A 14,617-nucleotide genomic window follows, 5' to 3' on the forward strand; every position below is an offset into this window, starting at 1 on the left:
AGGTAAGTCTGCTCTTGTGTTGTGTTTTTGTTCACGCTTGCGATATGAACTAAACTTCTGAAATCAAAAGTTGCATTCATTAAACCTCTTTAATCCTTATTTTTTTATGTTTTCTCCCATGACCTGATGATACTCTTGGTACGTTTTTTCTTAAATCAAATCTTGGGCTCTGTCTCTCCTGACTCCCTGTGATGCTTATTTCCTGTTTTTGACCACTGCACGAGTTTGACTTACGCAGCAGAAACAGAGAGATGCAGCAATGCGCACTGAAACACAACTTTCACCAAGAGTTGAAAGAAAGTTAAAAAAATGTATCTGCCTGTAATTCTTCAAGAACCACGCAAGTACCTAAAGCATTCACAAAGAAATGTATAACATATAATTAACAAAGTTCTCGGATGCAGGTGGCCTCACGAGAGACGATCTCTGTGTGTTCTGACATTCTTCCTGCTGAAGAGTCCTTTAACTGACCCCGCATTCTGTGCTCTCTTTGCAGGAAGGAAACTAGTCTCAAACATTATAATTTAGTGGTTCTGCTGATCTCTAGTTGCTATTTATGAAAAATAAAACCCATGTTGGCTGTAGTTATCAGCGTGGCTGTAGCCCAGTGCAGATCTGATGTCCTTGTGATAGTCCTGTGTCCTCTCAGTATATTCAGCCTCGTCCTGACTGTCATCAGCCCTTCATGTGTCAAAGTCATGTGTAGAGAGGTTCGCACTGAGTGTGTGGGAGAGAGTGTCTGATAAGCATGTTTACTTCCACTGAGGAATAGCCAGTATTGCGAAAGAGTGTGGTATGTTTCATGAGAACTCATAACTTAAAAAATTATGAGCTCCAGAGAAATCCTGCTTTACACTTTATACTTACACATTTGAGATTAAGTACTTTTGGATTTGGGAGAGGCTTGTTTATGTTTAATGAAAATATTATTTCTCCTAGGCCCTGCATACCTATTGCTGTGAAAATCACGATGTTTCTGAAGTTTGTATCCTTCTAATCTGTAATCTACTGGTTCGACCCCTATGAGTTGATTCTGAAAGCAGCGATGAGCGCTGGAAGAACAGGATGACACAAAGCAGGGTTCAGTCAAAATGTTCTTACAAATAATGAAACATACAAGGGATATATATGTCAAACTTGTGATATCAAGCCCGCCGGGTACATGACGTGAGAGTAGATAAGAAACGTGCACCGGGGAAAGAGGACAGTTCAACTTTTGTTCACCCAGATAATGTGAGCCGAGGGAGTGAAAGCGATGCTACAAACCAGAAGACATGGTCAAAGAAGAATAAGGCTCCCAAACTATCATAAATATATATAGTATGGTATGGTCTTTTACAGGATTGTAACAGAAAGTTGTGGAAAGTTGTTTGTGGAAAGAATGGAGGCTGGTTTCGTTTCGTTTTTTTCTAACCACACTCTCATATGGTTTTCATTAGGTGAGGAAACAAGACAGGAAATAACACATGAACACATGTTCGACAGTGATAGGTGGTAGATATTCTGTGACAAACAAAGCAACATTTCTTTCTGTTAATCTACAAATAATACTGCCTCTGTCCCTTGATCTTAAGTAGTCTGAGTCACAATGTTTAGTATTACTGATGTACTTTATGTACACTATGTGTTGTTGAATTAGATTGCTCACTGAAACAGCTACTTTGTACTTAGCAAACACCCGGCTCTCGTCCTCTCTTTTTGCTCATCAGTCATCATTGAACAAACACTGTATACTATCCTGGTTTTCTTAAGACCCACCCAGTCACATGGAAAGAAAGAGAGGGGAAAGGGGGAGGGTGCCTATGATTTTGTTGAACTCCATTCCGTCGATTACATCATAGGAAAAACAAAAAAAAAGACTTCCTTTATCGTCTTTCGACAGAACTCTTTTGGTTTTAATGCGTTTCTTCCTCAGTGCCAGGAAGCTCCAATAGAGGAGGTGCAAAACTCTCTTTTATTTTGTTTAAAGGTAGGTAACTCTTATTTTTACATATGTGAAAATGTATAATGATCAGTACCTGTTGCCGATTTGTTAAAGTATGTATGTAATGTATGTGCATAAATGTGAATGTTGAACTAATTTAGCTGTTAGTAATATTCCACCACTGTATAGAAGAGATGCAACAAGTATGAACTTCCCGTCAGAAATTTATGGAGTATACTTTATACAGCAACATTGTACAAACAAAACAGAGCGAGGCAGAAGGGAAACGCTATGGTGAATTAATGTGTGTGCCTCATGTTGCTGTAATACATTTAGGATGGATTTATGATGAGACACAGGAAGTCTTGTAATGACTTACTGGACACTGAACATACAAAGTAACATAAAGTTACCCAGACTGTACAGCTCCCAGTGCCACAGTAAACACACAGATATCTAAGCTCCACGTAAAAAGTATAATACACAATATAAAGAATAAAGGATAATAGGCCTAAAACTTAGAATAAAATAAATATGCCAAACTAGTACAACTAAAATATAAACAGGTTAACATACTATAGTAGGTTTCTTTTAATGAGTGTAACAACAAGACAAGAACAGAGACAAGTCCTTTGTCTGATGCCATTAGAAGGCCATTTGTAACTTTCACCAGAGCCATCTCTGTGCTATGATGAACTCTAAATCCAGATTGAAAAACCTCAAAAAACAAACAAAAAAAAAACACATAACTGTTTTGCAACTGCTTTCTCAAGGATTTTAGCGAGAAAGGGTAGGTTAGATATCGGCCTGTAGTTGGCTAAAACGGGACGGGTATAGACATGTTTATTTAAAGTATGTATTACTTGTACAGACATGTTTATAAGATTTATGTATTTTATTTATTAGTTATTATCATCAATTTATTTGATGATGGATCAGTTGTGTGGCTTTTGTTTCCCCCGACGAGTACTTCCTTGCGATGGCAGAGTCGGGAAACACTGCGACTGAAATCATTGCAGAAGCTGAAGGCTACATTATTTTTTAACGCAAAGCATCGACATCTTTCCCTCAGCTCTGGTCACTTGGTTTGCCTCCGACACAGTTCTTGTCACACACAAAGTCATTGACAGTGTATGTTTTGTGCCTCTTGGCGTGCTTGTGCTTGGATGATTTGTCTTGCTGGCGAACATCGCTTATTCCGTCGTGTGCGATGCTAACATCTGAATCGCACAGTTTACAAAAAGCAAGAGTTTGCCCGACTCTGCTTTTTATTAAATAAGGGAAGGTCTCCTTTCATGTGGCCAGGTACAACTGCGTCTCCATCTATCTCCCATTCACTGTGACTCATCCATATTGTTTTGTCTTCTACTTCTGTGTTATTGTTCCTGTTTTCTTCTTCTGTGTGTTTACTGGTGGATAATGTTTTTCAGCTAAAGTTAAACATAATACTGCCACCTGCTTTACCGGAGGCCACTTTACCATGTAGACTTTTTAAAATTAGGCCTATTTCTATTTTTGAAAAGTTAAAAATATGGGATAATTACGGGAAAATGTTTAAACGGGAGGACAGCGGGATAGAAGGAAAAATACTGGATTATCCCGGGAAAAACGGGAGGGTTGACAGGTATGCCCTGGGTACATGGTGTATTAGGGCAATTGAAGGTAAAAACAACAAAACATTTGTTTAATAATATAAATATTTTGAAATGTTATTATTTAATTTCAATCTCAGATCATTTGAGTTTTTATAATAACATAATATAGCAACCTAATAATAAGAAAATATTATAAGAATTAAAATACTAAATTAATATAATCAGTATATAAATAATAAATACTAAGAATAATAATCAACATTAAAATTCAGGGTAGACAATTAGACTACATTTTATTTGATGGGGGGCGGTAAGGGACCTGGATAATGGATAGGGGGGCGCTGGCCCAAAAATTGTTGAGAAGCACTGTTCTAGATGAAGAACAGCAGACAAAAGGCTGCACCCCTCCAACTTTTCAGGGAGGCAACCAATTACTTTCACTTCTGCTGTTTGCAGACTGATGCCATGTGCAGCATAAAATCAGATCTAAATAGAGTATCACCAAATCAACCAGGACTAAAATCTTAAGGATTGTCACTTTAAGGAATCTGGGCCAGTACAGAGCACATTGTAGCTTTCAAACACAAGCTTTATTGCCTCACGCTTCTCCCACTAAGCAAATGATTGATATAATAAATAACTGCTGTTCATTGTTTCCTTCCACCTGCGTCAGAGCAGTAATAGGCCTAACACTCAGTTTTCCCCAGGGCTAAAAGTAACTAAGTATATTTGCTCAAGTACTGTACTTCAGTACAATTTTTAAGCACTTGTTTTGTACTTGAATATTTGCATTTTGTGCCACTTTATACTTCTACCTCAAAACAGTTCAGAGGGAACATTATACATTTTACTCCACATTTAGTTAATAGTTATATTCCAGATTCCATATACAACATTGTATTACCTAATAACATATGATGCACTGTTAAAAGTGAATAAACATTGTTATATCTTAAACAATAGTAAAATGCTGCTTACTCATTAACGCATAAGCAACACTAATATACTAATATAATGTCTACAAAATGTCCTTGTGAATGATATTATATTGAATACTTTTCCTTAAGTATGGACTTTACTTGTAATGCAGCGTTTGTGTGGGTTGTAAAGAGGATGTGGAACATGTGGTTAGAGAGTACAACAGCTAGAAATTTCAGTTGGTTCGGGGAAGACCAGCCGCACAATTCTTCACTTCCTCCTGCTGCTGTTGATGAGTTTAATCAATAAATCTGAGCTGAGCTCAATAAACAAGTCGAATCTAATAATTTCTTAAAAACATTAAGTCTAAATTATCCAATGGAAATGTTTGTGAGATGCTACTGTTAGCTTTTGCTTATTTGAGAAAAGAAAAGAGAAAAGTTTTTCTAACCAAACCTATTGAATTAAAGTAAATGAAGTCTGGGCTAATAGGGCTATGTGATGCAGCCAAGATTTACATTTACACTTCATTTAAATAATATAATAACCAAAATAAAGATAATGTGTTTTCTATGAATGTAACATGAATCCTGATAACAACGTTAATCTTAACTGTTAATATTAAAGATACAATATGTAGTTCTGAGTCCATACAATCTAAATTCATAAATCATCAAATCCATCAGTTATTAGAAAAGCCAACAAAAGTCAATAAAAGTATGTTTTCTTATGTTTATATTTTAGATGTAGTAGTTTAGCTAATTTATTGTATTCTAAGTTTTAGAGTACTCGAGGTTATTGCTAACTGGTAACTGGAGCTACGTCTGTCTGCCGGGGCTGCCGACTGCAGACTGCCGCTACAGTGACTCACTATCGCCTCTAGAGGAACAAGTGGTATTACAAGACAGGACGGGCAGGGCTAGTCAGTTAGCATGCTAATGTCAGTAGATAACTCTGCAACATAATACATAGACGTCTTTGACATACCGTCATAGCTGTTACCACTTATAATATTTTCAATTGTTTAAGTTTAAATTCTGGCATATTTTACACATTACACCTTTAACCAATATATAATATATTATAATCAATAATCAATTTGACATTTCTCTTAGATTCATCGTATATGAATTAACAACTTTGTATTCAGTAATCCCATTTGGTCTAAAACAACGACTTAGACCGATTCACAAGTGTCACATAAATAGCAGCTCAACAAGTAGCCTGCTTGGCTACTCACTTTAGGCAGTTAAGCACAATGGGAAAGGGGGAAAAGGGGTTAACAGTCCACACACGCTTCTAGCGTAGCTTCTCTCTCCTAGCGCTCCACGTTTGGTGGAGTCATTCACTTAAGGTGACTACAGCAGGAGAGAACAAGCACACTAAGACTCTTACAGATGGACTTTTTCACACCTATGGAAACTAAGAATCATCAAAGTTTCTATATCTGCAACTTTTCCACTTAGCTATCAATGTGTAAATGAAAAGCGTTCACATACTGTTTGTATTTGTTTTGTGGCATCAATACAATACATGGTTTATACTTTTACTTATTAACTTGAAAGCCAGTTGATCAACCAATAATAATACACATTTCTCATAAGCAGTTAAGATTTCTGAAGATGGAAAAAGGATACCCACCAGAGGTATCTGCTCCACCATACCCTGGGCCACCTATGCACCATTGGGGTGCAGAACAACAGCCAGGGGGGTACCCTCAGCCAGGGGGATACCCACAGCCAGGGGGGTACCCTCAGCCAGGGGGGTACCCTCAGCCAGGGGGGTACCCACAGCCAGGGGGATACCCACAGCCAGGGGGGTACCCTCAGCCAAGGGGGTACCCTCAGCCAGGGGGGTACCCTCAGCCAGGGGGGCACCCTGCAGCGCCTCAATCTACTATTTACCAGGGAGGTCTGTGTGTTAAAACATAATACTGTTCCTTTTCAAATGTCATCGTAACCTTGACCAGGCTTCATTTTGCCCGTCTGAGGCCTGACAACACTGTTTTACAACGTTTTCTGTGAAAACAAATTAAGTTGTGCTTTGTATAGCCTAAACATAACTATATGTATACATAACCACCCATTAGGCAAAATATGTTGAAATACAATAACGGATCAAAATCCACAAATTAAAAATAATATATGTGATTTATGGAAATATCTGTTCTGCACCGGCCTTTCCTGCTTTGTTTCATCTGCCAGGTGTTGCTTTTGCTCCGGTCCAGGCTGTACCTACCACAACAGGTGAGACGAAGCTTTTGATCCAAGACTGGCCCATGTAAAACAAAATAGACATGCAGATAGTGATGTGTTTCCGTTCTAGCTTGTGAAGTTAGAACTGCCTCTACACGATACCACAAAGTCAGTGGGTGAAGTCCTCAGTTTCCTACCAAAGTGATCCGAAGAATAGCCCATTCGTAGCCTCTGTGCATAACACAAAGCTATTGTTTAGCGTTTCTTCTTGTGGTGTGCAGTCACTTTTTGAGTATTTCTTGTTGTAACAGATAAAGACAGGTAAGGATTCCTATCACAGGTATATTACTTCTTAACGTGGGTTCCACATGTGCAAAACACTAATACAAGCTACAAATGTGAACTGTGGGATGTTACATTGATCATTTGTTGTAACTGTCATTCATATGCTGTTACTGTCTGTCTGTCAATAATACTACTGTCCTTTACTATAAAACCCTTTATGTTTGGACAGCTCAATGACTTAAATTACAGGAAAAAGACTTCAGAAAGGCAGAAACAGAAACTCTTCAACAAATGGCTGTTATTGCACTGTTGGCAGCCTCTGCTGGTCTTGTTGAGTCAGTGCACTCAGTACATTTTATCATCAAATCTGGTGATGACTGCACAAAGTGGAAAGTCTACAGAAACAACAGATATATCCAATTTGCTGACTACAACAATTACAGACATTATAAAATTAAATGTTAAAAAAAAACTGCATTAGTTAATACCTAAAAAGGTGCCGTGTATAACTTCCAGTTATCAATGATCAGATACTATTTAAGAAATGAGACACTGTACTAATTTAAAGCTTGAACAAGTAAGACAAATCCTTTATTTAACATGTTGTGCCTTTGTTATCCTCAGTGACTCAAATCCTAGTAGGATCGGTACTACATGACGTCCCAGGACACACTGTATGCACCAACTGTCAGAAGTCAGTGATCACCAGGGTAGAGCACAGTGCCGGCATGTTGAGCTGGCTCATCTGCGGTGCCCTTGCCCTTTTTGGGTAAAAACTGCCTTTTTAGTATAAACTTGTAGAATCTAGTTTCTGGTTAAAAAATGCTTTATCTGAAACATACCAAAAAGTCCTGTTTTACAAACTATTGTTAATTGGAAAGTAACAATTCACTTTGTTTCCTCCTACAGGTGTCTGCTTTTCAGTTGTATCCCATTTTGCGTTGATTCCTGTAAAGATGTGGAGCATTACTGTCCTTCCTGCAACAGAGTCATCTACATATATAAGCGAATGTGAAACTGACTGTCAATGGGGGAGAATACCTCAATGCTTATCTGCAGCCTTACTTGTTCTAACATTCTTTTGATACTGATAAAAAATTGCTCTTATCCTATGCTAAGACTGTTACTGTTATTTTCTGACTTTTTCAAGTTTGAATGCTCATGATTTGTGCATCACACTGAGTCATATTCAGCAGTCAGTGGAACATTTGTAATTCATTGAACAACGGTTAAAAACAAGCAAACGTGCCAATGAAAATAAAGACAAACTGAACTGAGCACTTACTAGTACGCTGTGCGTCTTCTCATGCTGTTATTGCTGTCACTGGGAGGAGAACTAGTTAGCTGGTAGCTCACGGGGTTCCCACCAGTATATTGCAAGCCCGGCAGCTCGCCAGGCCAGAGCTGACTCCCTACTGGGCCTAGGCATCAGGGACTTTGTATTTTTAAGATGTTTTTTAAAACTAAATACAAGTAGCAAACTTCTTGAAGCAATAACTCAGTGCATATGTTGTTTGTGTAAAGCTAGTGAGAGTGTGGCTGAGAAAGAGAGACAGACTGAAAGAGAAAGAGTTTGATGGTGAGAAGCTGTGCAGTGTGTACAGTTTGTCTGTGAATAAATGCTACAACTTAACAAGCCCCAAGCCACCTTCCTGTGTCTTGCTTGCTATCCGCTGATTAAATTAGCCCTGAAGTAACCTCCATGTTCAAGTTTGAGAGTGGGCTTGGCAATACACAAACAATTTACGTGGTTGTGACTTTAGCTGTAAGGCAGATCGTTGCCAAGATTAATTGGAAATGTCTCATGGTGTCAACCTCATGACCCCAGTGGAGAGATTATATCTCCTCACTGTCCTGGGATCGCCTCAGGATCCCCCAGTCAGGGTCCGAATGACACTCTGAGGTCTTCTTCTCTCACTTTAAAGTGAAATCAGTTCCTGGCAAAAGGGTGTTTCCTTTTAATTTGGTCTGTAAATTCCTTTAAGTCACGTGGGTGGGAAGAACACGAAAGTGAAAGCGAGCTGTCCTATACGCTCAGTATTCCCATGAACATTCAGTTGAAGGGCACTCTATCCAGAGCCACGTAAATAAAGGTAAAGACTTTCTAACATGTCAACCAAGAAAGAAAAGTCTCTTTAAGCTATCGTAATTTTCAGTATAAGCGTCATTTTAGTGTAGTAGGCTATAGTTACTGTTGTGGCAGAGTTACCGGTCGAGTTATGACGGATACAATCTCTGGTTGCAGCTTTACCAAAAAGGTATGAATAACTGTTATTCTATATTCTATACTGATAGGAAAATACAGGAAATACTGATTGTAAAGCACAGCAGGAGACAGGAGGTGAACTGCTCAATCAAAGAACAGTCCTCAGTCGATTGAATTAGCACGTCTGGGACCTGAGTTGAGTAGTACATCTGTGTTTACTGTAAACCCCCATCTTGTAGAACAAAGGAAGACTGACCTGGAAGCTCTTTATGACTTCCTGTTCTTTCAATGGGTATAAATTGTTCCCTCGGGATGAATAAAGTACCTACCTACCTACCTACCTACCTACCTACCTACCTACCTACCTACCTACCTACCTACACCTACACTTACCTACCTACCTACCTACCTACCTACCTACCTACCACCCACCCACCGCTGGGAGAGTTGTTCCGGTGAGCAACACAGCAGACCTTACAAACCTATATATGTGTGAGTTTGATCATCCGTTGTATGTATTAAACTCAAGCTCCTTCTTGCAAGAATATAGATTAAACCCTTTTATTTGATTTGAATCCTGACTTTGTGGTGTTATTAGGAAAAAAATTCTAACATATACCATTTTTGCCAACCACACAGTTGTGTTTTTTTCATCCATCATTGTCAAATATAAGTCCTGTACACTGTGTGTAGCTCTCATAACCACCTAACTCGTGTATTATAAAGTAATTACATTCTATATTTATTCCTTTGCACTATTTGTATTTGATTTGTATAAAGACATTTTATGTTGTTGGCCATTGTTGCTTTTATATATATTTATATTGTATATAGCTTACATCTGTTTTTCACCTACTTGTATGTACATACTAGTTCTATGTTCATGTATACCTATCTTTGTTCAGCTGTGTGTTTGTTTAGCTGTATGTGTATTTGTATCTTCCTTTAAATTGTTCTTGGAGCTGTGTGTGAGTAGACTGAGACCAACTTATAACCGGAGTCAATGTCACATGGCCAATAAAGCAGATTCTGGTTTGATTCTATATTCAGAAACAAACACATTTGCTTTATTTCAATTGCATTCAGTTATTATTTGGTTACTCTTCAGATATAATGTACAAGCTCAGAATTGAATCCAATGCCATCCTGTGTTTCTCTGGAAGAAGCAATGACTTTGACTTTTTATATTGCAAACTTATCTGGGATTTGCTAACATTATGTAAATAACTACACCTTCTGCTTTACAGTACAAAGCTTTTAAAATCCACAAAGACCCCGAGAGCTTTTACCCTTTCATTTTCAATGACACCATGGGCTTTGAGCGAAGGAATGGAGTGAATGTGGAAGACATCAAACTGGCCCTGATGGGACATGTGACAGAAGGTTACAAGGTACAACCCTTTGAACTCTGACATCATTTAATTTACTTTATTTATTTTTTATTAATATTTTGCATTTACCACTTTTTAAACTTAATTATGCTTTGCATTGTGCCAAATGTTATTGGTGTTGTATTTTTTTTTCCAAGCCCATTCCTGGAGTCCAGTTGAAGGAAAGTGATCAAGGATACAACTCATGTCCCTCTCTGGACGACAAGGTTCACGCTCTGGTTTGTGTCATGCCTGCCGACTTGGTATCTTTAATAAGTGATGAAGTTGTGAAGAAGATGAGAGACGTCAGACTAGCAGCCAGTGACATGGGTAAGAGCAGACATCTCAATAGTTATGAACCCCCTCTCCCCCAAAAAGAAAAAGAAAAAGCAGAAAACATGTTTAAAATACTGATTAGGTTTGTGTCTTGACAGGGATTCCACAACTGGCTATTCTCACCAAAGTTGATGAAGCCTGTCCTGAGGTGAAGAACAACATAAAAAATGTCTACGAGAGCATATACCTAAAGGAACAGGTACGTTTCTATTGGGGATTTTGTATTTGTTGTTAGATTTGTAATATCAAAATGTTATTTAAGTTCAATTTGAAGAATTTCAGCACGAAAATCTCCTTTGGTCACCACTTTGCAATTTACTGATAAACTGAAATGCCGTTACTCAGGTCGACAAATTCAGCTTGATGCTGGGAATTCCACAAAACTGCATATTTCTTGTGAAGAACTACGAATCAGAACTCCAAACAAATGAAGACATTAATGGGCCGATACTGATCGCATTGAGACAGATGATTGTCTATGGAGAAGACTTCATCAACAACCTGTAGACCCACATACTGCTGAGCTGAGACAGACCTTAGGATCAAAGCATGAAAACAACACTACTCTCAAGAGTCTTTTTCTGAAGAGTAATGTGTAGGGTACTTAAAAAAAGAAAATGTCAAGCATGTTATGGATATACTGTATCATTTATATGATACAATGCCATGTACATCAGCATTGTATCATGTGAGGCTTCATTCCTGGCTTTTTAATTTAATTGGAAATTCTGTTTGAAATGTGTTTGTTTCTGTGATTGGCTGCTCATTCAGATCGAAGCAACAGCTTCACTTGTCCCTAAGAAAACTCATCAAGTTTGAAGACAAGGTGTTTGCATGTGGTTATACGCACAACTGTCCATGGTAAAAGGTTTTATGGTCCAAATAAACTATGCTGCCGTCGTCATTGTCAGCATATTTGTTTATTTCACATTAATTGAATGTTTGACTTATTTTCTGACCATATGCATTTGGAGATAGAGGTGCGTCTGAGAGGTCAGCTTTTATTATTTTAATGGAATGAATTCTTCATTCAATTGTACATTCTGATGTAGGATATATTTAGAAATTAAAGCTCTTTAAATTGTGTGATTAGAGCAATATTTAATTCATTTTCAGATTAGAATCAAAAGGAAATTGCCTGTTACCACACACTAGTTCCACTTAAGAGTCATATATGACCACCTGTGAGTGTCACACATACATTTTTAGGATATTTTGATGTGGAATTTCAAAATGAATGCCCTCTAAAATATAATATTTATCTTGATATTCTCCGAATGACACTGAGGTGGTCTTCTATCAGTTTTAAGTGAAATTAGTCTGTAGCAACAGGATGTCTCCCTTTCGTTCTAATCTGAAAATGAGTAAAAACATTGCATTAATAACACATTATAAGGGCTTAATTTTGAAATCCGACATGAGAATGTCTTCTTTGGCAGTAGGTCTCTCCAGGACCACATTTTGCCACGTTGACACATACTACCAAGATTTACATTTATACTTCATTTAAATATAATAATGATCACCAAAATAAAGATGTGTAACCTCCATGTTCAAGTTTGAGAGTGGGCTTGGCAATACACGAACAATTTACGTGGTTGTGACTTTAGCTGTAAGGCAGATAGTTGCCAAGATTCATTGGAAATGTCTCATGGTGTCAACCTCATGGCAATATAGCCTAAGCCAGGGGTCACCAACCTTTTTTGATACCGAGAGCTACTTCAAGGGTAGGCTACTTAATAATAAGACTTGTTTGATACAAACTTCCTGAATAACATAGTTTCACGGTTCACCTTTAATGATAATATTATCATTAATAATAATAATCATAATAAATATTCATATATGTGAAGAGACTGTCTGATCACACTTTAATTTTGTTCAAAATTACACCAGTTATATTTTAGTACAAAGTATCACTTCTGTAAAAAAAAAAATTATGTAATTAACTGTCACATCTTCAAATCATATCCTGTTTGTACAAACCACTAACGTTGTAACATTGGAGAGAGTGGAGATCACATCGGAACCTTCTTCTCGTCTTTGAACAGTGTTTTCAATAACATTATTGCACCTTTTAAGACCTCTCCGTCCGAAAAGGCTTTCTTGTTCTTTATTAAAAAATATGCAGCTCTAAATTAAGCTTCCGATGCTTTCTGTGACTTGTTTCCTCGTGAAAACAGACTGCTGCTGTCCAAAGCTTCCCGTAACTCAGGGCTTGTTCTGCCCGCAGTGCTGCAGGTAGTGAGTTAGTTAGCATGGTAGCTTTTGTGACAGGTACCGAAGTGTCTCCACAATGTGCCGCTTTGCCGTCGCCCCGCAAATGAGACATACACACTTTTATTTCACTGTTGTAAAAAAAGAATTCTTCCTCCCAATCATTGTGAAAATAGTTAGTTTTCTTTCGCTTTTCTGCCATGTTTAGCGTAAAAAACGGACCTAGCGCCCCTATCGTAGCTGGGTCATCCCAGAATAGGTAGTGTGCAAACACGTGACAAAACCGTGTGACGTATGCGTGCGACTCCATGTTGGTTGGATAACAAATCAACAATGGCATTTAAAGCGAACAACAACAGTAATACAACTCCGACTTCTTCAAAGTATTGTGACTCTCTGGAGTCCTCTGCAAAGGCAAGATTCAGAGAAAAAGTCCAAATTTGCGGCCTTGACCCGTACACGCTAAAGCCGTCAGATTATATTGAGGATTTAGATTCATTACTGCCGATTGAATATCCGGATATTGTGAACTACCTTGTGCTACAAACGTCGTGGGCAACCAACGCACAAATGAAGGCATACAGGAGCTTTAGATGCTTATAATTTATTTGTTTCTGGCTGGGTTGGTAGTCTTCTTACCAAACTAGTGAAAGATGACAGGGTGCTCGTCCATGCCTGTGTAAATCACTCTCAAAGAGCTCGAGATACACCGCTCAAGCCGTGGTTTGTGAGTGAGAAGGCTTCTAGGCTTCTCCTAGTGACGAGAAGTAAGGTCTTACAGTGTTCGGGTATATTATAAGCACAAATGTTTAACGTAAACATTGAAGACATAGCTTTAGCATGAGCTCTTAGCAGATATAAAGTGGTCGCCACACACACGGGTGAATTGTGCTTTTTCTTCTGTTAAATCCTCACGAGTTATGTTGCTAAACTACAGCTTGCGGCGTTCGGTAGACAGCAATTCATCCCTCTTTTGTGGATCGTTGTTTTTGATGATTTTAGGAAATCTAAAGAAGCGTTTCTCTGGGTCACGAGTAGCGTTATGACCACAGTTATACACTGCGCACACGATTGGCATTTCTTTCAATCTTAGACGTTTAAATACAAAGAAAATTACGAAGCGTTGCAGCAACTCCCACGCGAACAGGCGCAGTCTTTATTGTGTATATCATCCAACATGGCTGATTTACGGGTTAGGACGTAGGCGTGACGTCACATGCACACGATCTATATGGTTAGTCACTAAGTATGACGCTCTCAGTGCACTCGCATTTGTTGATGTGATGGCCATCAGTAGTTGCTTCTGTCCTTCTTGTTAATGTTTTTTTCTTTCAAAAAACTCTAAGGGCTTGTCTTTTAATGCCGGGTGCTTGGTCTCCAGGTGCCGAAGCCGCTTTGAAGGCTTCGTTGCCTCTTTTGCGAGCCTGTGTATTATGCAGAGCGGCGCATGAGAATCACCTGTAGCGATAAACACGTATTTTAAGTAGGACTCCTGGTATTGTCTTTTAAATGCAGCTTTCTTTTTCTTGGAAGTATTAGGCTCTTCTTCTTCTGTCTCCTCATTGGGTCTT

General features: G+C 38.4%; 2 protein-coding genes across 2 annotated transcripts; both read left to right on the plus strand.

Annotated features, from left to right (window-relative positions):
* The first annotated feature begins 1,813 nt into the window (after positions 1 to 1,813).
* LOC115012478 (lipopolysaccharide-induced tumor necrosis factor-alpha factor homolog) lies at positions 1,814 to 8,560 on the plus strand. Its single transcript, XM_029438108.1, has 5 exons — positions 1,814 to 1,969; positions 6,045 to 6,348; positions 6,642 to 6,683; positions 7,542 to 7,686; positions 7,827 to 8,560. Exons 2-5 carry the CDS (start codon positions 6,060 to 6,062, stop codon positions 7,930 to 7,932), a joined length of 582 nt encoding a protein of 193 aa, XP_029293968.1. The 5' UTR covers positions 1,814 to 1,969; positions 6,045 to 6,059; the 3' UTR covers positions 7,933 to 8,560.
* A 407-nt stretch (positions 8,561 to 8,967) lies between these two features.
* On the plus strand, positions 8,968 to 11,915 carry LOC115012477 (interferon-induced protein 44-like). The gene is made up of 5 exons (XM_029438107.1): positions 8,968 to 9,175; positions 10,371 to 10,514; positions 10,652 to 10,823; positions 10,928 to 11,028; positions 11,175 to 11,915. The coding sequence occupies exons 1-5, from the start codon at positions 9,137 to 9,139 to the stop codon at positions 11,334 to 11,336; spliced, it is 618 nt and encodes a 205-aa protein (XP_029293967.1). The 5' UTR covers positions 8,968 to 9,136; the 3' UTR covers positions 11,337 to 11,915.
* Positions 11,916 to 14,617: the final 2,702 nt, after the last annotated feature.

This window comes from Cottoperca gobio, chromosome 8, assembly GCF_900634415.1.
Source record: "Cottoperca gobio chromosome 8, fCotGob3.1, whole genome shotgun sequence".
In the NCBI taxonomy this organism is placed as follows: Eukaryota; Metazoa; Chordata; class Actinopteri; order Perciformes; family Bovichtidae; genus Cottoperca; species Cottoperca gobio.